This window comes from Patagioenas fasciata, chromosome 8 (assembly GCF_037038585.1).
Source record: "Patagioenas fasciata isolate bPatFas1 chromosome 8, bPatFas1.hap1, whole genome shotgun sequence".
Classification (NCBI taxonomy): domain Eukaryota; kingdom Metazoa; phylum Chordata; class Aves; order Columbiformes; family Columbidae; genus Patagioenas; species Patagioenas fasciata.
The window spans coordinates 30,873,460-30,899,640 of NC_092527.1; the positions used below are offsets into that span (position 1 = coordinate 30,873,460).

At 41.5% G+C, this 26,181-nt stretch overlaps 1 protein-coding gene across 1 annotated transcript in view; it reads left to right on the top strand.

Annotated features, from left to right (window-relative positions):
- SORCS3 (sortilin related VPS10 domain containing receptor 3) overlaps window positions 1-26,181 on the top strand; it is a 293,201-nt gene that overhangs the window by 253,057 nt on the left and 13,963 nt on the right. The window contains exons 16-22 of the mRNA XM_065843270.2: window positions 1,107-1,240; window positions 6,216-6,329; window positions 7,776-7,947; window positions 14,708-14,894; window positions 18,042-18,175; window positions 22,084-22,207; window positions 24,861-24,973. Coding sequence (XP_065699342.1) covers window positions 1,107-1,240; window positions 6,216-6,329; window positions 7,776-7,947; window positions 14,708-14,894; window positions 18,042-18,175; window positions 22,084-22,207; window positions 24,861-24,973 — 978 coding nt within the window. The remainder of the gene's footprint in view (window positions 1-1,106; window positions 1,241-6,215; window positions 6,330-7,775; window positions 7,948-14,707; window positions 14,895-18,041; window positions 18,176-22,083; window positions 22,208-24,860; window positions 24,974-26,181) is intronic.

Here is a 26,181-nt window from a genome sequence, read left to right on the forward strand (position 1 = left end):
AACTCTGGGGAGCCCTTGAATAAAAGGCACCAGAGAAGACCAAATTATTTCATTTCATTCAAGGGACATGCTTTGCTTTTCATACACTTTGGCTTATTTTCATGCTGGTTATATTTAGGTCCAGAAGCCAGTATAACTGAGAGAGCCCAATACCCTCTGAACATTATTTATGTATTACTGGCCACCAGTATGCTGTCCCACTCCCTGCAGGGAGCCGGAACTAGAGCCAAAACTATTGGCACTGTGATATTCCTGAACGAAATCCATGAATTAGAAATGAGTATTAATTTGGCAAGGATGTGTCAGATAACTGAAGTAATAGAATTGAACAAATGAAAATACTTTAAATGAAAGAAAATTGAATATATAACCAGGCAGCCATCTTGGGAATCACTCTTAGTGGGAAAGTGTTTCAATTAAGAGTTTTCTCTTTTTCTTACTTCTATGCAGACAAAATATTTCTGCATCAGAGAAAATTCTGTTTATAGCAACTCACCTAAATGTGATTTTTTTTTTTTTAGATTAGCTATTCCCAGTAGTGCTCTTGGAAACTTTTGTGTTCAAAAAACCCAGTATAACACACCATCAAAGTTATTTGAGGTGTATAACAAAGCCAGGTGTATCAGAAAAAGAGGAGGGGAGCCAGGACTCCTGGGTTTCACACCTAGACTTTGTCCCTGCACTGTGTTTCAGGCTTGAGCACTTCTTCCCAAAGTAGATTTCATCTGATGTGTGGAAGAAACCATGAAGCACATCCACATTGTCTTTTCAGGATAATTCATACCACTAGATACATCGGTGAACACCTTCTGAAATAAGGCATAACTGGGTGCCTGTGATGGCTTGGGCACCCAGACATTTTGGGCACATTGTCATTAGCATCTCAACTCAATGCTGAACACATTGCACTCAAGGGTCCTCCCAAGGTGGCTTTTGAGTTTGCAAAGCCACAAAAGGGAGCTAGACTCTTAGTTCCCACCTCTCCCAGTGGTAATTGCATGCTTTTGTTGCCTTTTTTGTCTTTTTGACAAAATGCTTAATTTAGGGCCTAACTGCCACTGCAACTGTTGGTTTTTCTTTCTCCTCTTGTTCCTTGGCTGCTGAAGGGGGAGCCTTGTGTCATGGGAGAGAGGAAGATCTATAAAAAACGCAAGCCTGGAGCCCAGTGTTCCGTCGGTCGAGACTACTCCCAAAGTGTGGTGTCTGAACCATGTGTCTGCAGTCAAGGGGACTTTGAATGGTGAGTATGTGACTCTGGGGACTTTTGCAGGGACTGGTCTTGTAGCATTGGCAGAGGTCAGACAAAAAACCTTGGAGAGAAACTGGGTCTCATGCAGCATTGTGGCTGTGATCGTACCATATAGCATAGATGTGATCCCCATATCTGTTGTGTGAGGGATGTGATCCCTTCATCTGTTCATCTCCGTGAGAAATCTAAGCCTGGAATTCAAAAGCAGAAAATTATAAGCACTGAGTGTTGTTTTTTTTAATTGGTCCATTATTCTGGAAGAGTGAGAACCAGGACTCTTTTCAGGTCCAAAGCATGTCCCTTACAGGAGAAAGAGGGAATTTCTGTGTCCTCACTTCCAAGGTCATTGAATACTTATGGAACAACCTAGCAAAACATGCACATTTTAATTGCTATTCCTTTGAATTCCTGGGAACCATTTGTTGCTTTTTAGCAACGTTGAGAATTTCTGAAAGGGCTTCTGTGGCATGACTGTCCAACCCACCCTTGTCACATGTAGCTAACTTGTCTTGCATAAATATTGGTGCTTCTAACTTCATGGGGCTATAATTTCCAACCTGTTTTAAGGCCACTTTGAAAGCAGCTTAAAAATAAAACAGGGGAAAAAGGAACCACTGCTTGACATTGTTTTACAGTCAGGGATGGGAGAATGCATAACAGTCAGGATCTCTGCACAAGGAATTCCTGTGGGGAATTCCCAGTAGGCAATATTTCAAAGATTTAAGACTGTCAATAGCTGCGATGTTTGATCTTAAATGATCTGAAAGTCATTTAAGTGGAGTTCAAAATACCTTGAAAGCAGAACAACTGAGAAAACATTTTCATTTTTATAGTAGATTATCAGGATCAGTGTCTGATTTGGTATCGGTGTGATTCCTGAAAACGTCACTTACCTCCAAATCCTTCTTGAAGAGGTGTGAAGTGTGATATCTGCATACTTACTTGGACTTAGACCAGCTGAGACTTACAATTCTTTTTAGAACATGGACATGCTGAAATGCAGCAAAAATGAATAAAAAATATCGTCCAAAATGTTTTCTTGAATATCAGAGTAGTTTGGCTCTAAGAGAGGTTTGAGGATATAGAGCAGAGATTCTAATCTTATCTGGGTGGAAGTTTAATTTGTTCCTAATGCCAAAATTACATCTGAGACTCTTTAGCTTGACTCAGGAGATCTTTCCTCTTTGTTCTCATCATGGGAACTTGCAGGATGAACAAACTATCTTACCCTGCAGTATCTGCCCTTGGCATTGCTATATGCATCTGAGCTGAACCAAGCACCCATCTCCAGAGATGCTTAGGAATTTGCTCTTTTTTCTTCCTTTTTTTTTTTCTTTCTTTTTTTTTCTTTCCCTGCTTTGTGCCTCACCAGCTTTCCATTTTCATGGTAAGCTTGTCTTTTCTAAGCTGTAAGTGGAAAACTGTGGTAGCTAAATTGGCCTTAAGTGCCATTCTGCCTTGAAAAGGGTCCGCATCAGAATACACCTTTTCAATTGAAATGTTCCTTGCATGTGTTCAGTATAATTTTTTGCTTAACTTTCCCACTAAAATGATAGAATATTGCTGTTAACCTTGTCAGTCCTGCAGAAGAAACACAGTTAGAGGTCAGCAGGCTGGCTTTTGTTTCAGACTCTGCACTGCCAACAGAATTGTTAACTGACTTCCAATTGCAAAATAAGTATAGCTGGTGATAGTGAATCAGAAGAACAAGTTTCAGTTTAAAGGTGAGTTTTGATGCCAGTCCGCAGGGCTGACTGGAAGAAGGTGTGAGGCAATCAGCTTAAGATACTAGCAGCACTGGAAATGGGGCACCAAGCTTTATTAGGTGGGCCCATATGAAGTTCAACAAGGCCAAGTGCAAGGTCCTTCACATGAATTGGGACAATCCCAAGCACACACACAGGGTGGATAGAAAACGGATTGAGAGCAGCCCTGAGGAGAAGGACTTGGAGGTGTGGGTTGATGAGAAGTTCAACATGACCCAGCAATGTGCTCTCGCAGCCCAGAAAGCCAACCATATGCTGGGCTGCATCAAAAAAAAGCGTGACCAGCAGGTTGAGGGAGGTAATTCTGCCCCTCTGTTCTACTCTTGTAAGAACCCACCCGGAGTACTGCATTCAGCTCTGGGGTCCCAATATAAGGACATGGACCTGTTAGACTGAGTCCAGGGAAGGGCCACAAAGATGATTGGAGCACCGAAGCACCTCTCCTATGAAGACAGGCTGAGAGAGTTGGAGTTGTTCAGTATGGAGAAGAGAAGGCTCCAGAGAGACCATATAGCAGACTTCCAGCACCTAAAGAGGACCTACAAGAAAGCTGGAGAGGGACTTTTTACAAAGCCATGTTGTGACAGGACAAGGGGTAATGGCTTTAAACTGCAAGTGTGCAGCTTTATATTAGATATAAGGAAGAAATTCTTCACTGGAACAGGTGGCCTAAAGAGGTTGTGGATGCCCCATCCCTGACAGTGTTCAAGGCCAGGCTGAATGGGGATTTGAGCAACCTGATCTCATGGAAGGTTGGGGGCATGGCAGGGCAATTGGGACTAGATGTTTCTTGCAACCCAAACCATTCTATTATTCTATTCTATGACCTTAAAAGTGATTTTCAAAGAGGAGGGGTGGACTTCATCTGTTCTGATTTGTGACTTCTAAAGGATGAGACAGTTATTTAGTCAGTGGCAAGATACAGGTTATTCTGGAATATGATTCACCTGCCTTCTTCTACATGTTGATTTTAGAAGGAGAGGTGCTGAGAAGTACCTTCTTCCTCTGCTGATTAGAAGGCTCTAGGCAGGGAGCTTATGGAGATATGCCCCCCTGTAGGGGTCTACAGCTGGAAGGACAGCTCCTAACTCTTTCAGTTGGTTCCTTTGAAAAGGAGAAGTGTCTACTTAACCTTTTCTGGCAGGGTTCATAATTGCCAGTTGTTCTTGAAAGTACTGACTGGCCTGTCTCTTGTGTGTGAACTGCACAAGTCCTGCAGAGAGTCAGGGAAAGGAGGAGAATGAGCACCTGGGATTGTGTGAGAACACTGACCAGCAGGTTCCAACAGACAGGCCCTCTGCTTCCCCAGTAAGTAGGTTTGGAGGCTGGTTCTGGTCACAGAGCATCCCTTGCTACTAGGTGTGATGACACCTGCCTTCAAGAGCTCTGCAGGCAGCACAGATGACTGTAGGAGCCCCACAGCACAAGCTGGGAGGGCTGTGTCCCTCCCATTTGGTCACAGCACCCTTGCCCCTGTCTGCTTCATGCTGCAGTGTGATCTGTTTCCTGCTGTTAGATATAAGGCTGATCTGAATTTCCGGGGCAAAGACCATGACCCAGGGCCCCAGTTCAACAAATACTGATGAGTCAAGATCAGGGGTGACTCCTGTCAACCCTTCCAAAAGCAAACCTCTCTTTTTCTGACAGAGAGAATGGCAGAAGGAGCTCAGAAGTGTTATTAAAATGCTTGCTGATCTTTCTTTTGCCTCCTCCTGCTTCTTTATTTACTCTGTCAAGATAGCTTTCCTGAGAAAGACAGCGCAGCTGCTGGACTTGATTATTTCCTTAACTTATGCAGACCCTGGGGCTTACGAGAAGGAAGGTGGGCAGCACGCAAGGTTTTAATATACATTTACCAGAAGTTAATGAACAAGCACAGAACCTTGAGGGCATATAGCAATGTTGTCTTTAATTTTATTAAATATTTATGCAGCTCTTTTCTTCTTTGGGGCAAAGTACAGCTCCTCCTGAATATTTTTAATTACCAAGTCACTGCCAGGCATTTTTGACTATGCAGGTTGAACCCGCTGAGAATGATTAAATTGAATGTTGAGAGAAAAAGCATTAGGGAATCTGCAAACCTTTTAGAGTAGCTTGCAGAATTTTTGCCCTCCAAAAAAGAAACAGCAGCAGTCTGGGTCACTGGGAACATAGCACAATTTTGTCTCATCAGAGCTCTTCCTAGAGACTTTCTGTTGTCAATTCAGACTCTGAATAGGGAAAGCATAAAACTCAGAGTGTCCTAAAGGGTGCAGAGTGCTTTCAAGGCAGTGGCTTCTGTAGTGTGTGTGTTCCCACAGAGGTTTAGTTTGTTGGCATTTGCTAATCGGCTTCAGTCAAAAATCCTTTTTTTATTTGTCCCTTGAATCCAGTCTGCCAACAAAGGCTATGCATAAAATCTGATCCAGAACCTATTAAAACTTATGGAAATCTTTGGATTAATCCTGTTGCTTCATCATTGTATTGGCATGCAAAAGAAGCTGTAAAAAGAAGTCTTGGATGAGATTGTGTGCTCTTCCAATCTTTGGTGCTCCAGGGAAGCATCAGTACTCTGAATTACCTTCCTCATGTGACACAGCATCATGTAATCCTTAGCTTACCAAGTTGGCTGTGTTGTTTTAGTTCAGTGTTAGAAAATATCAGCTATGGTTTTCTATCAGTCCAGTCCTAGCTCAGTCAAAGAGCAGGGAGGTCATCAACACACATAAATATACATATCTTGGCTAGTTGTTCAGGATGTGCTCCTAGGGTTTTATATTGTTAACTGCTTGGTCGGGAAAAAGTAGCATTAGATCTTGGAATTCGTCTGGTTCATTATGAAAACAAAGACTGCAAAAAGCAAGCAAATCAAAAGTACCCCAACAAGTGAAATTATTGGAAAATAGGAATAAGAAAAATAGGAAAAAAAAATAGCAATACAATTTTCTTTCTGAATCTCTGCCCGTGTTTTGTTACCAAATGAAACACAAGTCCTCCAGCACTCTGCAAGGTTGGTAGTTCTGGTGTTGACGAGTATCACATACCTTCTGTGAACTGTGTTCCTGCCTCCCAAACTCTCAATAAGCCTGATCCATGATGTTGCAGCATCCAGCCAAGAGCCACCAACACACACATGCTTTGGGAAATGAAAATGTCACCTCAAACTCTGAGCTAAATCTAGTGAATGGGTATGGTGATGCACTCATGACTTGTCTCTGCAGTGACTACGGGTATGAGAGACACAGCAACAACCAGTGTGTCCCAGCCTTCTGGTTCAGCCCATCCTCCCTGTCCAAGGATTGCAACATTGGTCAGAGCTACTTGAACAGCACTGGGTAAGTGAACCTTGCAAACTCTCTGGTTTTGGTGACCTTGCAGCAGACAAGATAACCTGGATGGTTCTTTTTTTCTCTGCATCCCACCTGGCTCTTTTCCAGTCTTATTCGTGAAGTAATGTTTGCCACAGCATCTGTATGGAACATTGCCTCATTCCTCAGAGGCAGGGAGAAGCACATTAACATAAGTGACATGTAGATATTGTATTGCTATCAAGTGATGTATGATCCCTGGAGCCTAGACTTGGAGCTCCCCTTTGCTGCAAAATTAAAACACAAATCAAGAAGGTCTATCTGAGAGACAGATGAACATTTAAAAGGACAGGTTCAAGGTATTTCACATTGGTTTTTGTTGAACCTCTTCCTATCTTACAGCTTCTATTTACAACAGCTTCTGGGGCGGCCAAAATGAGCAATTTTTAGCCTATTTTTTTTTTCCTCTACCATTGTCACTTTGTATATACAATACCTTGAGATTTCAGACAAGCTACATGTGCTGGTTTCTCTTGGTTTTACCCAGAACAGATAGCAAGTCTTGGTTTATAATGGTAGTATTGCTTTGCACATGCTATTCTGTCATTTGGGAGATACTTTGAAACTCGAGGTGCACTAGCTGGTGCAAAATTGCCATGTTTCTTCTCAGGCAGTCCAGGCCCTGAAGACTTTGCAGGGCTGCTTCTGAGTCACGGGTCCTGTATGCTTCATTGTTATGATGGGGTTTTTCATGGCCAGTTGATGCGGGCGGCTGAACAAAGATGCTGCTGGGAACCTGGAGTCACTCTAACTTCAGAGACCCACTTTCAGCTGAAAGGTTGCTATAAATATGGGACATAATTACAGGATCTCTGGGCATGGTGACTGCTTGTAGCCCTCTTGACAGAGAGCAATAAAGGAATAGTTAAGGTCTGTGTCTTTTTAACCAATACTGTATTTTTACTGTCACGTTACTAGAAAGGGTTAATGCCCCTCAACAACACCAGGAACAGCCAAGTGTCTTGCTAGTTAGCTGATCTCTTCCAAGAAGAGCCAAGAGAAAAACCCATTCCTTGAATAATTTTAAAACTGGACTGGACAAAGCTCTTGGCAGATCATTCCAAGTGTCTTCTAGCAGAGTAGAGGCAGACAAAATGTAATAAAAAGCATAATTAAGAAACTGGGATGCAGGGCACAGTCCTGCAGGTGTGGGGAGTTCTCCACCTTTTAGCAGTGAAAAATAATTCACCTCCACATTGTGTGTCTGTTCTCAGTGATGCTGCTGAGAATCTCTGGGGAAGTCTGGATTGTGATTTGTTTGGCTTTTTCCAATGTAATAAAGCATTAGATTTCTTTGATTCTTCCATTCAGTGATGGAATCAAGCAGATAGCATATGTATTAATATGGCGAAACAAAGCAAAAACTTTTCCCCCCACCTCCTGAGCCCAATCTCCTTTTGTTACATTCCCCAGGTACCGAAGGATCGTGTCTAACAACTGCACAGATGGCTTGCAAGAGAAGTACATGGCCAAGATGGAGAAATGCCCTGGAAAAGCACCTCGGGGACTGCACATCCTCACCACTGACGGAAAGCTGGTCACGGAGCAGGGACGCAATGCCACCTTCATCGTCCTTATGGAAGAGGTGTGTTAGTGGGTTCAGCAAACCTTGCACTGTGTGGTAGGGCTAGCACTCTTCTCCTTTAGCTGTCAGGTTGCTGAGAAGAGCGATCAGGTGGGATCATGAAATGATGAACACTCCTGAGATTCAGGAGAGTCTCTGAAAGAGGGCTATATGTGAAACACACAAACCAGTCACACTGGGTCTAGCCAAAGGCATATTTGGCCAGTTTTCTTGTCTACCTGTGATGATGAGGCTGATACTGAAGAAAGATTGATCTGGTCAAAAATATATTTCCCCACTAGCTTTTTGGCACCTCCAGTGAACTGCAGTTTATGGACTTTGTGAGGCAGAAATGGTGTCTCTATGCTTAATAATTCTGTTTCTGAGATGAAAAGCTTTAGCTGAAGCTTTGCTGGGAAAGGTTAAGAACAGTGAGGAACATTTTCAGACTCATGGGGAGCAGTGAGGGACATTATTGTATTGCAGTAGGAATTAAGCCTCCTCAAACCACCTCGGAGCTCCCCAGCCCATATCTGTTTTATTTATAATGTGGTACAATTCCCTCTGTAGCCAACAGTAGCATAAATGACACCGGGACATGCTAGTGCCAGAAGCATCAAAATATTGCACTTCTGGCAATCTCTCTGAAACACGTACCCCTCTGTTCAGCAAACATGTATGATGCAGCCTGTGTCGCCAAGGCCTGTGGATTGGTGGAGGGTTCAATAACTAAGGAAGGTACTTAGTATGTATTCAGGCTGACAGGTGGATTTTTCAGATGATCTTATGCCTGGTTTGGTCTGTGATTTGGTGTTTAGGGATATAAGTGACTGCACGACAAAAAGCCCTGCTACATTTGCAGTGGCTGTGTTCCCCTGCTGGCTTCTGACTGCCCATGGAAGGTGTCATTGGAGGTCCAACAGTGATTTTCCCACAATGGTTTGTGTTACATTTATTTGCTTATTAAACAGAAGGATCGACTCTTAGCCTCTCTTCTAACATCTTTAGGTATCTCAGGAGGGGCAGACAGGGTGTGAAGTGATGTTGGAGAACCACAGGTACATTTGTCATCTACTCTGTCCTGTGTACTTCATTTTGGGACAGCACTTGGAGACAGCTGGGAGGCAGACAGATCACGGTCATGAACATAAAAATAATTACACCAGGACAGATTAGATGCTTGTCTCTGGAGTATCCCGTCTCTGACTACAGCCGGCAGTAGGTCTCTAGGGAAACAATATTAGAAACAGTGCAAACCTAGTGTCCCTTCCCCTTCCAGTTCCAGGAGTAACCTCCTTTGGCAACTTAGACCTTCAAGAACACAAGAAGCTGTTGTAAATCTGAGCATGATGCCATGCAGAATTTTTTTCTCATGATACCTTGTTTTATTTTATTTTTCTATTTTTCTAAACATACATGCTTCTATTAATTTAAATTCTTATATAGTAACTAAATGTTTCATTGGGACCATACTAATTTGACAGGGCCTCTTTACATACTTCTTCAGAGGTTCATGCATGCTCTGCTTTTACACAAAGGGGAGTTCTTGTCTACCTGGCTGATTCTTTTATATTCTGCAATCTTGACATGGTAAGACGATTTGTATAGACACTGTTGAGTGGGAGTTCAGAAAAGAACAGACATAATCTAAAAATTAGGAATCTAGTAGTAATTTATTAAGGAACTGAAGCGGAACTGCTGTGTACAAAGAATGATAAACAGATGGGGAATAAGGCAGGAGTCAAGGCAGATGAAGAGTGAAGTCTTTACAAGGCTTTAGAGATTGAAGAGGCAGCTGAATAAATATGTGAGGGCATTCACTCTATGTCCTTTGTTGAAAAATAAGGATAGTTAGAAAAACATTTCATTGAAACAGTTTTTTTCTAAGGGAAGATGATTTTTGAGAACACGTCTTTGAGTGAACAGCTCATTCCATAGAGAGTTGTGTGTTGTACTTGTTTCTCAAAGAACAGACATTTAAGAGGGGGGAAAACCAAACCAAAACAAACCAAAACGAACAACAACAACAAAAAACCAAACACCACAAACAAGAAAACAAAACAATACAAAAAGCACCAAAACCGAAACACATCACACCACTGATTTTAGCAAAACGTATTCCAGTCTTTCAGTGTGAACCTGAGACAAATTAATTGTCATCAAAATACTCCTCGTTATTTGGAATAAATAATTTCTGTAAAAGTCTTAATTATTACATACCATGCTGTCATACAGATAAACTCCTTCCTCCCTCCACCTTCTCTGGTCTCTTTCCTGAGGGGTTGTTTTAAACCTATGTCTACACTCACTATCTGAGCCAAACGGCAGTCTGGCAACCTCTGTTTTGGAGACATATGTGGTCTCCACTCAGCCTTCTTACTGTTTCAGACTAGCCCTGATCAGCAATTTTGTGATTAGCCATCAGTCCCTTTCTACCTTCTAGTACATACCCTCAACATATTGATGTGACTGAGTTTTATGCTGTCCAATGCTAAATGAAGATTTCATCATAGTTAACTGAAACCTAAATTTCTCAGGATTTTTAGATTTATCTTTAGTATTTTTGTTCACAGTGGTAATTCAGAATATGTGCATGACAAGGACAACATACAAAGAAATGCAGAATGACTGATGATTTTGCTGTTTTTAGAAATACGGGGCTGGACTGTGACTTGAACTGTGTATACATGCAAGGGAACACGAGGAGATAAGAACCAGTTTTACCTTTTTTTTTTTTTTTTTTAATCCAAGTTTGAGAGCACAAAGAAATAATAGACTGCCAAATTGCTGTTGTATGGAGTTGTGGTCTTGACCAGATCTATAACCTGTTTTTGCACCTGATCTTTTCTGTGCATCCCCACCTTCCCTCTGAGGGTACACAGACTCCCCTCAGGTCTAAATGGTTGTTTATAAGGCAGCTGCAGTTACTGAGCTCTCGTCTTCTGTTTATGCCATCTCACAGGTTCCCTCTTCCAGTAATCACAAGGTGATGGCAAAGCTTTATAACAGGGTTGTAACTGCAAGTGAGCTGAGAAGTCAAGCAGTGTCTATTCAAAGAACAAGCCTCAGCAAGTATTTGAGCTCTGCACTAAACTGTGTTTATAGAAAAGAGATGGACACATCCATGTCATATTTTTGTGCAAACAATTTGAGAGCTTCATTAGAAGGAACCAAAATATAATACATCATGTATATATATTCCACTCCCACCTGCTCCAAGCATATGCTGGATGAAATAAAGTCCTCCTGAAATCATTGGGAGTTTGGCTCTTAACTTTAGAAGGCAAAAATTTCAACCACTATTCTGTCTCTACAGTTTTTGTCTATTTGCTATCGTGGCTTCCAAGCAAGAAAATGTTCCCATGCTGGTCTTGTTGGGGAGATGACTTTGAAGGGCTGTTCCATAGCGATACTCATCTCCACTCATTCCACTACTCTTTGCCTGCTCACTGATTTCAGTATGCAGAGCTCCAGTCTTCATGACAGCCCCTAGCTCATTCCCTTTCAGTAGTTTGGGGGACTTAAAGCAATAAATTCTGCCTTTTGTATAAATATGGAAAGCAATGATTTTTTTTTGTTTTTTCATTTGAAATGCCTCCATTTCTTTTTTAATTTATATTCATAGACTCCAGAATATCTGGCGTTGTGTGTGGAGCTAGCACACTTGGTTTAGTATTTTATATACTGGATACAGAAGTATGGAAAGGAGAAAGAAAACAGGATTAGTGTGATGGGCAGGCTTTGCATTGAAGACATAACTCTCATAGGAGAGTGGAAAGATGATCTGCTACTGTTCAGTCATGAAAAACCTCTTTCTGCTTCTCCACGTCAGACCTTCTCATTTCAGATATGATCCTATTGGAGAAGCAAAGAGGAAATAGAAAAGATAATTGTAAGGCATGAGAGAGGAGCTGCTGTGATGAGTTCAAGAGATTTCAGCCTGAGGTCATCAGTGATGAATCTAGTCCAGATCAAATTTTTATCTTCTGTTGAGTGTCTTCCATATTAGATGAATTTGTGGTCTTGATACATTCCCTTGAGAAGCAGTTTTGAAAGGCTTAACAAGCTCTGGGAGACTTCTATCAAATAACTGCATATCCCAAAAGTGTAATTTTACCCCCGCTAGAGAATTTTTTAGTGACTTAAAGAACTCCCGGTCAAAAGGATGTTATTGGCTGCTCAATATTATAGATGTGATTTATTGTCACTACCACTCTAGTCATCTATGTTTACTTTTTGGTTTATACTGTATTTTTTCTAACCATATAACCAAATATCTATATTCCAAAAACTACATGTAATAACCCTGCTAATATGAGCGTGTACCCGAAGACTCCAAGTATATACTCAAGACAAATTGACACCTGAAAAATACCATTCCTACATACCAATTCGTTAATGCAGGTGTAGCCTATGAGGAAGATGAAGTCTGAGGGGCATGCTGTGGTCCTGCGGGGACCTGCTTCAGTGTAGTCTGGCTTCTTGTCTGTGCTCCCAGGTTTCCATCCAAAGGACAAGATCAGGTGCATTTTCTGGACTGGGACCAGCAGCAGAACACAGCGTCCTGCCTGTGTCAGTGCTGCCATCGCTGCTTACACAGGCTGATGGCAACTGCCAGTAGAACAGCAGGTCCTGTGTGTTTGGGGTCCGTGGGAGGAACGACTGGGACTGCTTGCCCTTTCATGGGTGTTTCTATCTCTGCAGGAACCTTTGTTGTGCACCTTTGATCTCAGTTGCTGATCATTTGGGTCAGAACAGCCCGTGAGCTATTTAATCCTGGTTTAAGGACCTCTTTTTCCACAATCCAGCCAATATTCTGGCTTTATCCTGACTGTCCCAGGGCGATAAGAAGTCATGAGCCAAAATGGATCTGTCCTACATATGAATGTGTTCAGACCATATGAAAAACCTCTTTCAGATATGAGGTGCATAGCCAGAATTTAGTCTGTGAGTCGTGTGTTTTGCCTCACACGGATCAACATGAGAATCACTGCTCATGGGAAAGCTGGTGCTATCAGCTCTAAAACTTGTAAGGACTGTCGTGGGTGTGTTGTCCCAGGCAATCTTTTCCCTTTGTCTGATCTGCGCAGATTTTCTAGGAAGTCACAGCTTGTTTTGTGCAATACCTGGCCCAGAGGCCTTAGTGATATCTCTGAGTTCAGTGCTCTTTGTCAGTGAGCCCAGGGGCTGCAGGACCCCACAGGGTCTGAGCTGTCTGAGAAGAGACTGGAGATATCTCAGAACTGGCTGTGAGTTACATGGTTACTTCCATTCCTTAGATCAGTACTAGAAGCACACATCAGCTTTGATCCTGACTGTGCATTTACAGCAATAATGGGGTTTATGAGATGGCCAAGAAATATTTCTGAATTATCTGTTAAAAAAAAACCCAAAAAGTTAAATTCAGGAGCAGGATCTTTTTTCCTGTTACTTCAGAATATCACTCTTATCCTCAGTACATCTAGGGATTGGTTTCAGTTTTGGGCTAGGAGCATCTCCAAAAGGTCACATTATCTTCACCAACAGTGAATACAGTGGACACCTTTCAGGAAAGGAAATTACTTGGGCCAACACATCTTATATATAGGCAGAAAACTACAGATATTTAATCTGAAGTGCAGTTTTATTTCAGTTCAGTGAAATCACTGCAGTGGGCTTTAGCTGTTTCAATTAGCCTTGTTTTGCGCTACTTTTAGTCAGCTGGGGATGAGTATAAAGTAAGGTTCCAAGAAGCTGAAGTAACAGACACTCCTACAGTTCAACTACAGTGGTTTAAAGCATGATTTAAATTAAAACAGTGCAGCTGCTGCCTCTAGACAATACCTGCAGTGCTGGAAACTCTTGTCTATTGTTCCCTCCTTCATTTAATAGCTGTCATTGACAGTAATCCTAGAAGGAATTTTCTCATCATCTACTTAATTCTCCTGTGTATCCAGGCCCTATTTCTGTGTTGACTGACATTAGACTAAAACTGTCAGTCCTCAGTGTGGGACTCAAGCTGTATAAATTCAGCCATCCTGAAGTTACATGTCTAGGTGAAACTAGTCATCTAGCTTCTCTGTCATCAGGGTACACGGATGGATATTTGCAGAAGATGATTCATGTCACCTGTCTCAGTTATCTTAGGATGGGATGTGTTGGTCTCTTGCTGTCTTTCTTTCTTTTCCACTGACTATACAGGACACCTGGAAACTAACTTAGACTAGACTTACAGCATCTCAGTGACTAGGTTCTGTTTCCTTGGAACATATTGGAGAGCTACTTCAACCATTGTCCTGTTCCTGTAGCATTCCTGATGCTCCTGTGCCCATGTGGTAACTGCTCTCCAGTTAGCATCTAGCCATCCATCAATGTGGTGCCCCCATCTCACTGCCTCTGGTGAAGGCACTTGTTGGACACCGCCCATTCAGCAAAAGGCTGTGCAAAGCCCTGGCCACTTCAGTGACACACAAACCTCAGCCATGCATTGAATTAGATGACTCAAATATGGTTCCCTTGATATATGCATGTTTGGCATTATGCCCATCCAAAATCTCTAAACCCAAGATCAGGAAATATCTGTTTACAGCTATAAATGCTTGGCTATTCTAAGCATTGCTAGTATGTGATTATCTGGTGTTCACTTGAGTCTGGCCCCTTTGGGGAGTGACAGAACAAAGATAGGCTTTTTTGGTAAAGTTACGAGTCTGTGTCCATGCTAATAAAATGGAACTGAGAAGTGGGATGGAGGGCAAGATAAATCATTCTTATCAGATTCGTAATCCAACCTTCTATGTTGCAGGGTGATCTTCAGAGGACAAACATTCAACTTGATTTTGGAGATGGCATTGCAGTATCCTATGCTAATTTCAGCCCTGTTGAGAACGGCATCCGGCATGTGTACAAGAGCGCTGGCATCTTTCAGGTGACGGCGTATGCAGAGAACAGCCTGGGCTCTGACACCGCTGTCCTCTTCCTGCATGTGGTCTGTAAGTACTTCCAGCTGCTGGATTTCTTGAATGAAAACCTGACCTCACTGAAAATCCCTACAACTCCAGTTGGGCCTAAAAATACACGCAGACCCACCTACATATGCAGCTCGTGTTCTTTACCCTCATGCTAACACTGAAAAAGATGATACTTCAGTATTAGACTTTTAATATAGTTGGATCTGCTAGTCAATATGGGAGGTTTGACCCTGAAGCTGAAATGTACAGATGAAAATGGCTGCTATATAAATTACCCCTATTATACAGTGTGGCTGCTGCTGGAATCCTGTGCTGGGGGGTGCAGACTTTCAGACTCTCTTCTGTCTTGTAAGTAAGCTTCATTGAATGAAGAGGAAGGATAGTTTCTTTTAACACAAGTGTATCTGCAGTCCTCACAGAGAAAAGTTTGAGAATGTTTCTGAGGCTTTCTGAAAGGGTCAGAGACAAAACAGCATGTGAAAAAAAAAAAATCCAAATGTGTATTTTCAATATGCTCCTAATACCAAGAGTTTAGATTAATCTACTAAATTTTGAGTCAGTTATTCAGGATTTGGGAATTTACAGTGCTTAATAAATAAAAGCATTATGCTGTGTGTACTTCCTGGGATATGAAGGCACTGAGGGCTAATGCGCTACTTTTCATGTTTCATGTGTTCGACGCGCATCCCTGACCTTTCCTTCCTGTTTGGTACATCAGTGCAGTTTCTCTCCATTTGACACATGGGCAGACTGAAATGCTGAGCCCCCAGCTGGCTTTCTCAAAGCCACAAGAGAGAGCAGAGGGTGTGGAATGCGGGATGAGATGAGGAAGATGCCAGTTCTTTGTCCTGCTCTCAGACTACTAGATCTCCTGGGCAGAGAGCTCCGTCTGTATTCAGATGGACCTCATCAGTTTTGCCCTCAGTGGTGTCCACAGCCATGTCTGTCTTCCCCCTTAGCCTCTCAGAATGTCTTCTAGCCATTTCTTCTGCTGGGAGAAAGCATGTCAGAAATTTCCAAAACTCAAGAACTTTTTTCTTAATTTCAGGCTCCCTGTGTGAAGGAATAAATGTTCCTTGAAGATTTTATTATGCTCATAATTCCCTCAAAGTCAATCATGGCTGCATTTAACAACCTGTTATTAGAGCATTAACAGTTTTTTCCTTCACCTTAGGCCATTAGCTGAAAAAAGTGATGGTTACCTGGTAATAACAACCAGCTTTGTATGGATTATCTGATTTTTCTCATAGGAACTGCTTTTTCCTGATGAGGATTTTAGAGCAGAATGCAAGGGGCAGGTGCTTGGCCTGGTTGTGCTACTCTCCCCTCTTCTTCCTCAGCCTCTCAGATCTCTCCTTTGTCTTTTATAGCATTCTTACGTGGCCAACTTCTTATCATTTTCTCTAGGGAAATATTTTGCAAACATTTACCTTCATGCTAACACTGAAAAAGATGATACTTCAGTATTAGACTTTTAATATAATTGGATCTGCTAGTCAATATGGGAGGTTTGCCCCTGAAACTGAAATGTACAGATGAAAACGGCTGCTATAGAAATTACCCTTATCATACAATGTGGCTGCTGCTGGAATCCTGTGCTGAGAGGTGCGGAAAGGCAAACAAGCTCCTTAACCTCAAGCAACAGTAGTTTTCTATCCTGCAGCTTTATCAGTGGTCTGTCAGTCTTTCACCTTTCTGGAATCTCTGGTCAAGCTGCTCACCTCTTCATTTAAAGGAAGTGAAGATATTAGTGTTTTTCCTCTTTCATGCACTGTCAGAAAATATTTGAGGGAACCTCCTATTCTCGTGAATCCAGAGTACTTGCTATGGGCAGACATCAGGAGTGATTTGCTGGTAGAGACCCCTTGGGAAAAGGAGAACAAAAAAGAATAAGTTTTAAGGAGCCATAGCCAAGAATAGTGTCCCATTGTGCTCAGAGCTCTGTGTTCTGGTGGTAAAAGAACAGCTCTTGCTCTCCAAAAATCCTCGTAGTCCAAGTAGGTGGAGAAGTGATTAATGTCCCCATTTCATGCTTGATGAGCTGAGAGGTAACACAAGAAGATCGTCTCAGTTAAAATCAGTGAATTTCCTACTTCCCAGAATTAATGTCTTATTAGAAAAAGAATTAAATCTTACTCCTTATTTCATGCTTTCCTTCTCACAGTGCTAGTCTATCTGCTTGCTTTGTTTTCTAAGATACCATCTAGAAAGACTCCGTAACACAGTCTAATGTGCAGCAGTTATCAGCTGAAATTCAGTACCAGTAAAACCAAAAAAATCAAACAAGGAGCAAAACAATAGAGATGGTAAAAGCTTAAAACAAACTATCAAGTGAAACCTTAGTATTTTCTGCAATTTCTTTTTTCTTTTTCTAGAGAGGAAGTGGCTTTTTAATTCTGGACTTCATGCACTGGACTAACTCTGGACATCTGTCAGACACAACTGTGCATTGATAGTTTTGTTATTTTTTAACTCTTTCAGAAACATGATCTTCTGACAGTTAAATGCTTTGATGTACCAATGCACACATCTTTCAAGTAGTTCCTGACTTTTTTGCTAGTGGTAAATGACTCCCTACAGACTTCTCAAGGTCAGGCCCAAGTCAAAAAGATACCAGGGATTTCCAAAATCATTAATCTTTCTTTTGGAGACCTAGAAAACTGTCAGGGTGTATTTAATCAAATCATAAATGCTTCATATATAATCAGATTTAAATCATCTTGGCTAAAATGATTTTCCGACAAAGCTGGGTAGCTCAGTGGATATATTATCAAGAAAACACCTTTTTTTCTCTCTGTGCCCTATCCCTCAAGCTTTCAATAGCAGTTTGCTGCATCCAGTGCAAATCCAGTTCATTGTTCTCCCTTAAACTGCATTTAAACAATACTTTTAAACACATTGCTGACTCTGTCTGAAATTAGCACTGTGCAAAACATGTATTTCTGGCTCCTCTAGAATGAAGAGTGAGAAAAAAAAACAATGTATGCATTTATGTTTGTTAATCTGGTATCTTTTTCTTTTGCTTACTGACTGCTAAAATTCTCATGCATTGCTACAACAGACTCTCACTACTGACATATTTATTTGAAGGAAATATCCTTGCTGTTCACAACTACACAGGGAGGATTTAACTCAAAGCCTCTAATAATGGACTCTCTCATCCCTCAGGTCCAGTGGAGCACGTCCATCTCAGTGTCCCCTTTGTCGCCATCAGAAATAAGGATGTCAACATTACTGCAGTAGTTTGGCCCAGCCAGGCAGGCACACTCACCTACTTCTGGTGGTTTGGCAACAACACCAAGGTACAATTACCCTTTGGTTCCTTTCTACTTCCTTAGCTTGTTGCACCAAACAGGGAACTCTCCCAACCCTAATAAAAACTTCTTGGTTTTGCTTGGTTTATGTTTTAGATTTTTAACATCTAAAAAGGGTTTGTCATTATCTGAACTTCAACTTTTGTGAGTTTATTTCCTCTTGTCTCATGTTGTTCTTGGGAGTCATTACTTTTTTAGATCTGGTTATCAGCCCTACTGAGCTTTGAAGACCACTGTTATTACCAGTGTTCACTTGCAACTTAACTGAATATATATATCCCACTATATATGGGATAATACTGGCTTTCAACATAGCGTTTAAAAACTGCTGGTGTTCAAATAACCATGGGAGTTTCCATTATGTACCAGTATGCAGTATATAATGCTGGATTCCAACACAATATTTTAAAGCTGTTGGTGTTCAAATAACCAGTTCTATCTAGAATTTCAAGCGAGACTCTCAATGAATTGTTTGTGTCCATCTGTGACTATTGTTCAAAGTCTTGGGTGTATTGGAGAGAGACGTGAGACTTGTTTGTAGTGAATTTTCAAATTATGAGCCAAAAATTATTATAAAGAACTTTTTATCAATAATTAGATTTAAGTGAAACTACAAGTTGAGGCCATGCTTTCAAATGGAAAGAGCAGGATTGCTTATTAGCTACGGTTTTTATTACAGGCTTAAAGAACGAGACAGCTGACACATAGGGAATGCCCTCCATTATTACATTGTGAAATGTACAGACAGTAATTTTGCAGTGTAGTATCTGCTGTTATTTACAAAAGCAATTTAAATCACATCATTGTCTACATTATTGAGTTGCAATTGAAGATGGGCACTGAGGTGAGATCACAATAGAAAAAACATGAGGATTTTACATGAAATATGGAACTTCAGATAAAAAATGGTGGATACACCAGTATTTTATTTTCTCTTTGACAAAGCTTCTTGCATTTTAACCTCTTACCCTAGCTACAAACAGGAGCAGGAGAAAAAAAAGAACCCAACAGTAAATGCTGTGTCTACTGGGATTTTACCTCACGTTAGGAAGCTCAGTGTAAGAACTCACCTCTTTTTGTGGAAAGATAATCCAGGCACCAGAGGAGCTCAGGAATATAAACCACTAACTATAACTCGGCAGGTTGCTGTGCCCTGGCTGAGCTGTGGCAGCCACCCACATACACACATTGAGTCCATGATAAGTACCAGAGAATTCCACATAGATTATACTCCACTGCAATAGGGGGATGCAAGATCACATTACAGTTCTGATAGTTTTGGCTCTGCTGACACATGGACAACCACTGAAGTACATGAGACATTTAGGTACTGGTACCTGGACCATCTGCTTAAGCCATCTAGGTGTCAGAGTTTTCCAACCACTGCTTTTGTCTTTAATATAGAAGTTGGTTGTGAATAGGGCCTTAAAGAAAGATTTATTTTTTATATTTTTTTAATAGAAAGTAATCTGTTTCAGACCCAGAGGCAACAGAGTACAAGCAGATGTGGATGTCTTTGGGATGGATGCTTTGAATGTAGCTATACATGGAGCAGCTGATCCTGGTGATACCCTGGAGTGACTGTACATTTTGAAATCTGTTGAGGTGTAGATTAGTGAAGATGGTGCCACTCTACCTGTGGCCAAATCAAAGGCAAAGCTTTATCTCCAACTACCTCATGAAATGTACTTCAGCTCTGACAGAAGTATTGCAAAGGATACAGATGTAACAGCAGCAGCCACCTTTTTTTTTTTTTTTTCAGGACAACAATCTGCATCACATCAAAATTCCTTCTGGCATGTTTAACACACGTCAGATCCTTCTCTGTGCTCATTCATGGGCAAACGGTGATGCTTCTAGTACAGGTGGAAAATAGGGACACTGATTTGTGTGTGAATTACAAGATGAGATGTGTAATATTGTACATAGTAACTGGTATTGTTAGGTGATATATTGTGCTTCCATGCTGAGGGATTGCAGCTTCTTTTTCTGTTCAGCCTGTGGGCAACCCAGGCAGAACCAGATGTGTCATGTCACTGTGCAGTCTCACTAACATACATTCTGTGCTACTGTACAGAAGGGTGCTGTCTTAGACTCAAATGATCAGCTGGGGTTCTTCTCCTGCCCTTCCCACCCTGCTGGAACCATTGTACGACATTTCTACTGTGCTGATTTTTGAAGTATACCCAAAGGCCAATTTGCTTGGATTAACACAGGTCCAGTTTAATGAATGTGTCCAGCTGTCTAATAGGTTTGAGCAAATGAACCTTAAACTACTTGATTTAATTTAGTTTCCAGGTCTTGGTGCTTGAATTAAAATTAAGGAACTGGCTTAATATTAAAATTCCATGATGGAGGTGAAATCATCCATGATAATGGAATGTCCACCATATACACATACAAAAGAAAGAACTGAAGTTTTAAAGGCCAGATTGGTTCCTCTTATCTGCTGTTTTGCAAAATCACAACCTGTAATGTCCAGGAAGACTGCTAATACCACTGCAGTTTGATATAGGCCTATTCTACTTGTGCAGTATGTGTCTATCTAAGTATATGTTAGCTAGGCCTCCAGGACTAGCACAAGCTGACACCCTTGCTGAGTTGATCTGAGTCCCCTATGATCAAGACTTTTATTTTTTCTACTGCTTTTTCAGCTTATGGATGAGGGAATCAAGGGAATGTGTCATTCTGCAGTGGGGGTAGTATGTTTGCCAGCCTGGTCTATGCCAGTGGAAATTTTGTCTATGCACATGGCATATATGGCCACTGCTGTGAAATTCAGGCAAACTGGTGGTCTGATGGCATGAAGTGTGAGAGCTGGATGGTGCATGTTTAGGGGTTTTCCTCTGGAAACAAACTGGCAATGTGGTAAAGGGACGATAGCAAAGGTACAATGGTTTTATCTGTTCTCCTAGACCTCTAAGTGCTTTTGTAATGGACGCTAGTATCACTATTTCCATTTTAATGGTTTAATCTAAACCAAGAGATTTGTCTATAGACCAGTTGTGAGATCAATGGCACCACTAAGACTAGACCTTTGATTTTCAATATGCAAATCTCCCTTCCCAAACATGGTGCACTTTTCTTGTCTAGATGTTTATCAGTGTGAGAGTTTCCTGTGCAAATACAAGAGCTGTAGTGCTATCAAGGACATTTTTGTTTGAGAAGGTGCAGATAAAGCCCGCCTCCTCTGCCAGGGACCTGAGCTGGCTAAATGCAGGTCAACCTTACTCTGGAAAGCATTCAGCCACATTCAGACAGCAGTGTCAGAAGGTATTATGCCATGCATTTGGCCTTGTTAGCATGGTTTGCCAGCTTAAGGTTGGAGCTACCTTACAGGCTCAAAACGTGGACAGGGCAATGCTGGTGCACTTGATCTATCCTGAGGAGAGTTGTTCTGAGTTAGATAGATTTGTGCTCATAAGAGCAAGGGTCAGTTCTGAATCTGAACAGCTTGGATTGTTTGAAGAAGCATCTGCATCGTTGGTTTATGTTCAAATGCTGCTTTGAGCTGGATCACGTTTTGTACAGATGAGGTAGCAGCTGTGCTGAGTGTGCGTGTCTGTGTGTGTGCAACACTGCATTCTGCAGCACCAACTCTGCAATTGCTGACCGTGCTCTACTGAGGTGTTCACAGTATAACAGGTTGCAGTTCACTGGAAGAATGTTTCAGGAAGCATTTACTGAAGTGAGAGAAACCTTTGCCAATGGGACAGTTTCCACTGGGTAGTGTTTGGGCCACATTTAGGCCTAAGCAAGATATGCAAGCTTGGAGTGCCATTTCTGTATTAGGAAGGAAGTGTGTCATGGCCTGGTGGATTAATCCTGTGTATGTTGTGATCCTGAGTTGATCTCATACTGTTTTTGACATCACCATCTGTGTTTACCTGTTGCAGCCCCTCATCACACTGGAGAGCAGCATCTCGTACGTCTTCACTGTGGAGGGGATGAACACTGTCACTGTGCAGGTTTCTGCGGGCAACAGCCTCATCCAGGACACCAAGGAGATTGCAGTGCATGGTACTCTCAGCCTTTTACATCCAAATCTCTCAGGGGTATCTATAGGTGAAGAACAGTCAATCACTGCTAAACCAAAATGAACTCTCTGAACTCCCTAATGCCTGGAGGAACCTCTGAAGACAAGCTGCCAACAAAGTAGCTCAGATGCTTTGTGATCACACAATACAGAAGTGAATTGGATGGAGCAGCTACCCAACTTCATAAGCTCAGCGCTGTAGTATAGTGGCTGATGTCTCCTCTGCCTGGTGGTCTGTCTGTACACTCTGACTGGGAACTCCTGAAAGAAAAAACACTGGCTGTAGCCAGACTGCTTTCCCCCTCCTTCCTAGCTGTGGAAAGAGTCAGGGGTGGCCTGATTACAGCTCCTATTTCTCTCTATACAGTGACTGGATAAACAAAAGGGATCTGGGAAACGGGGTACAGAAATGACTCTGTTGTTGGTATCTCTGCCCAGCCTCCATGCTGCAGCTGGAGGTCTGAGTGTGTCCACTGGACTTCCCTTTGGGACATGTTTGGTATGTTCTTGCCATATCTGTCTATCATGGGCTCCAAAAAGCACCCTTTGACAGACCACAGACCTCACTCAGTTTGGGGCTTAATAAAGGCTGAGTGGAAGGGCACTCTCGGCAGTTTTGGCCAGGACTTTTGAAATCTCTCCAGAGAATAATTTCCACCCTGGGCTAGTCTTAATTTTCTTCACCCAGTTATGAGCTCCAGCATTTGAGGGCAAACTTTTCTTTGGATAGCAAGTTTTATTGAGATACAGGCTTTAAATAACTGAAGGTATACTGCGTGACTGAACTATGTGTTTCTTGTTTCAGTAATTAAATATAAATAAATGTCCTGCTGGTGCCTGGAAAACTGTATGCTCAGATTTAACAACCAGCTAAATAGATATTTATTGATTGCCTGGCTGTGAAATGCAATGGATTTTTATAATTTGTTAATATGATTTAGCAATACCCAAACTAGCTATTAGCAAATATGAGTAACCCTCTACTTGATCATCTTGAGCACTGCAAAATGCAGTAATTACTTCTGGGAAGCTTGCATCTTTCCACTAGTTTCTGGAATAAACCTGAATCAAGCATATCTGAGAGGGGATCACACAGATGATCTTTGTAGTTGTGAAGTAAAGGTCTTGGTAGGTCCCACAGAATGCTCCTCACTGTTTTTAAACACTTTGTAAGAAATGTTGCCATTCTATTTAAAAAATTCAAACCTTTGGGATTTATCACAAACTGATCCAGTTGCAATGTCCAAATAGTTCTATGCAGCGCCATGCTGCAGACTGTCCCGGTCTAAGGAAGGAGTCCTTCCAGATCCTCAGTCTGGTGGTTGGTTCAAGTCTGAGTGATACCTTTAGTAAACATGTGCTTTGCTAAATTTGTATCCTAATCTGTGTCCTAAGTTGTTATGGCTCTAGACAAGGAAGCACGGCTTTCTGGTGTTAGCAGTGGAGAAGATTTATTTAGGTTTTTCTTGCATTGTGATTAACACACCAAAATTTACTCAAAAAATAAACTGGACATGGTACTGAGGGTTCAAAAGTCAAAGGTTTTATATATAACACTCTGGGTTAAGCCTTCAGAACTTGAGTTTCCCTGCTGTCTTTGATGGCTTGTTTTGTTTGAAAATATACTGCATCATCTAGAAAGATCAGATCTTGCAAAAGATGCAACATAAACGCTGTGCTGGCACATCCCTGCTATTCTGTAGATTTCCTCATTTATAGTCTTGCTGGTTTATCTTAATCTAAAACAGGTACCTTCTTACAAATGATTAATGGTGCTTATTTGAAGTATCTGGAGATCAGGTGCTTCAAGATGACGCACAGCACATCTCCAAAAACAGAAAGGAGAGTCTTCTACTCTGGGAACTTACGTCTCAGTGTGCTTGCCATCCTGAATCTGTGCCTTCCACTGGCCCAAATCCATTGTGCAGAGTTGTCATAAGGATTCCAGGCTTGGTCCCTGGTGACACCAGAGGGGAGAGCTGGAATTGGAGAAAAATTTAAATTGTTCTGTACTTGAAGTCTAGGAGGTTCTTCCTCCTTCCTGCAATCAATTAGGAGGTAATTTTAAAGTGTTTCATTAATAGCCATTGCTTGATTAGCCAGTCATTAGCACCACTGGGTTTTGATTTGTTGGGGGTACTAACCGCTCATGGCTTCCCTCCAGGAGAGCAAACAGATAATACCTGCTTTTGAAAACATTACTTACAATAAGTGTTTGCTCTGCAAACCACAATGCATGCAATTGCACAGACTTTCCAAATTTCAGCCAGATACTGCCTTATTTACTGGTCAACTTCCTTGTAAGCAGAATCTAATGAAGTCGAGTGGCAAAGTTACAAAGCCCAGAGGCATCATGAAAGGAAAGCATCCTCCCACCTCTCTCATTTTTACTTCCATTTCTTCTCGGAAAAGCCACAACTTGGCATTAGGGCAAAACGTCCTTTGTGAGAACCTTTGTAAGAATTCTTCCTTTGCAGGCTTTCTGTCCTGCTTAGTGTTTGCCAGTGTTTTTTCTTCCTTCAGCCTTTTCCCTCTAAGATAATTTAATTATGGTCTTCCCGTTGTCTTCTGCACCCATGGATGTACTCCGAACACTGCTCATTTAATCTTCTCATAAATACTGTTTTTCTATTCCAGAGTATTTCCAGTCTCAGCTCCTGTCATTTTCTCCCAACTTGGACTACCATAACCCTGACATCCCTGAGTGGAGACAAGACATTGGCAAAGTCATCAGGAGAGCTCTTGCACAGGTGAGCATCTGTTTTCTTGTCTGTACTGACATCAACTAGGCTCTAAATACATGCACTTTTCCAACATGCAAGCGTAAAGGAATGAGAAAGAACAGCAGTAATGAAGCTATAATTCTAAATATATAAAAAGCTTCTTAATATGCTGGATCTTTTTACAAAGGTAAACTATATTGGGAATTTTGTGGAAATATTATAATTACTTTTATTAATGTTTCTGTGGTCCTTTTTAGCTTTTAATATCCCTGAGGACTTTACAAATTCTACATTGTAATAGTATCATTATTATTCTTATTTTGCCAAATTGATATTAGAGAACCTACTGTTTTCTTATTCAAACATTTGGGTAGTGTTACTGTGTGCTGTTATACAGCTGATCCACTTCATCCCAGAAGACAGACAATGTACTATGTTGGATGCATGAGAAAAATATTTTTACCTCTTCCTGATACTCAGCCTTCTAATGCAGCCAAGTGTAGCAACCAGTCAATGTTATAAATCTCTACTCCCTTTCCAACTGGGGCAACAAACGAGGATTCAGAGAGAAAATAGACTTACCTTTAAAATACAGGACAAAGAGAGACTTCTGTGGGTCGAAGATGCTGAATCTTCCTTTGGGATTAATTAGAATACATTAACTAGCACTCATGTTCTTGCAGGAAAGGGGACAGAAAAATTTATGATATCAAATAGCTAAGGACTTTGGTTTTATGTGAAATCAGGAGATGGATTTAGGCAAGCTTTCGTGTTTTCAACATTCTGCCGAAAATCTTGCCTGTTGTTTCTTGGGCTTTGTTTGTTGGTTTGTTTTTTTCTTCAGCTACAGCTGCTGTTAGAAATGGAGGCTGATTATTTTAAACTACATTCCTACTCAGGATTTCTCATCTGCAGCCCACTCAATATTCACAGTTAATAAGAGTTTCCTTGAGCATGTAGGGTTATGGAGAGCCGGCATCACTGACCAGAGGAGCTCAACCTGCACACCATAACCATGGCAGGGAGGGAGGGACACAGACTGCCCAGAATAAGCGGCACTCACTTTGGTTGTCAGCACATGCTTCTTAAGAACAGATTTTCACCTTTTATATTCAAATAAAGCTCATTTTTGTGCACAGAGGAGAAACTTCTAACCTTGCACTCTAGACATACAGTGTTACGGGGTTTTTGTGTGAAGAAAACGAGGGCAAGAGGAAATGGCCTCAAGTTGTGCC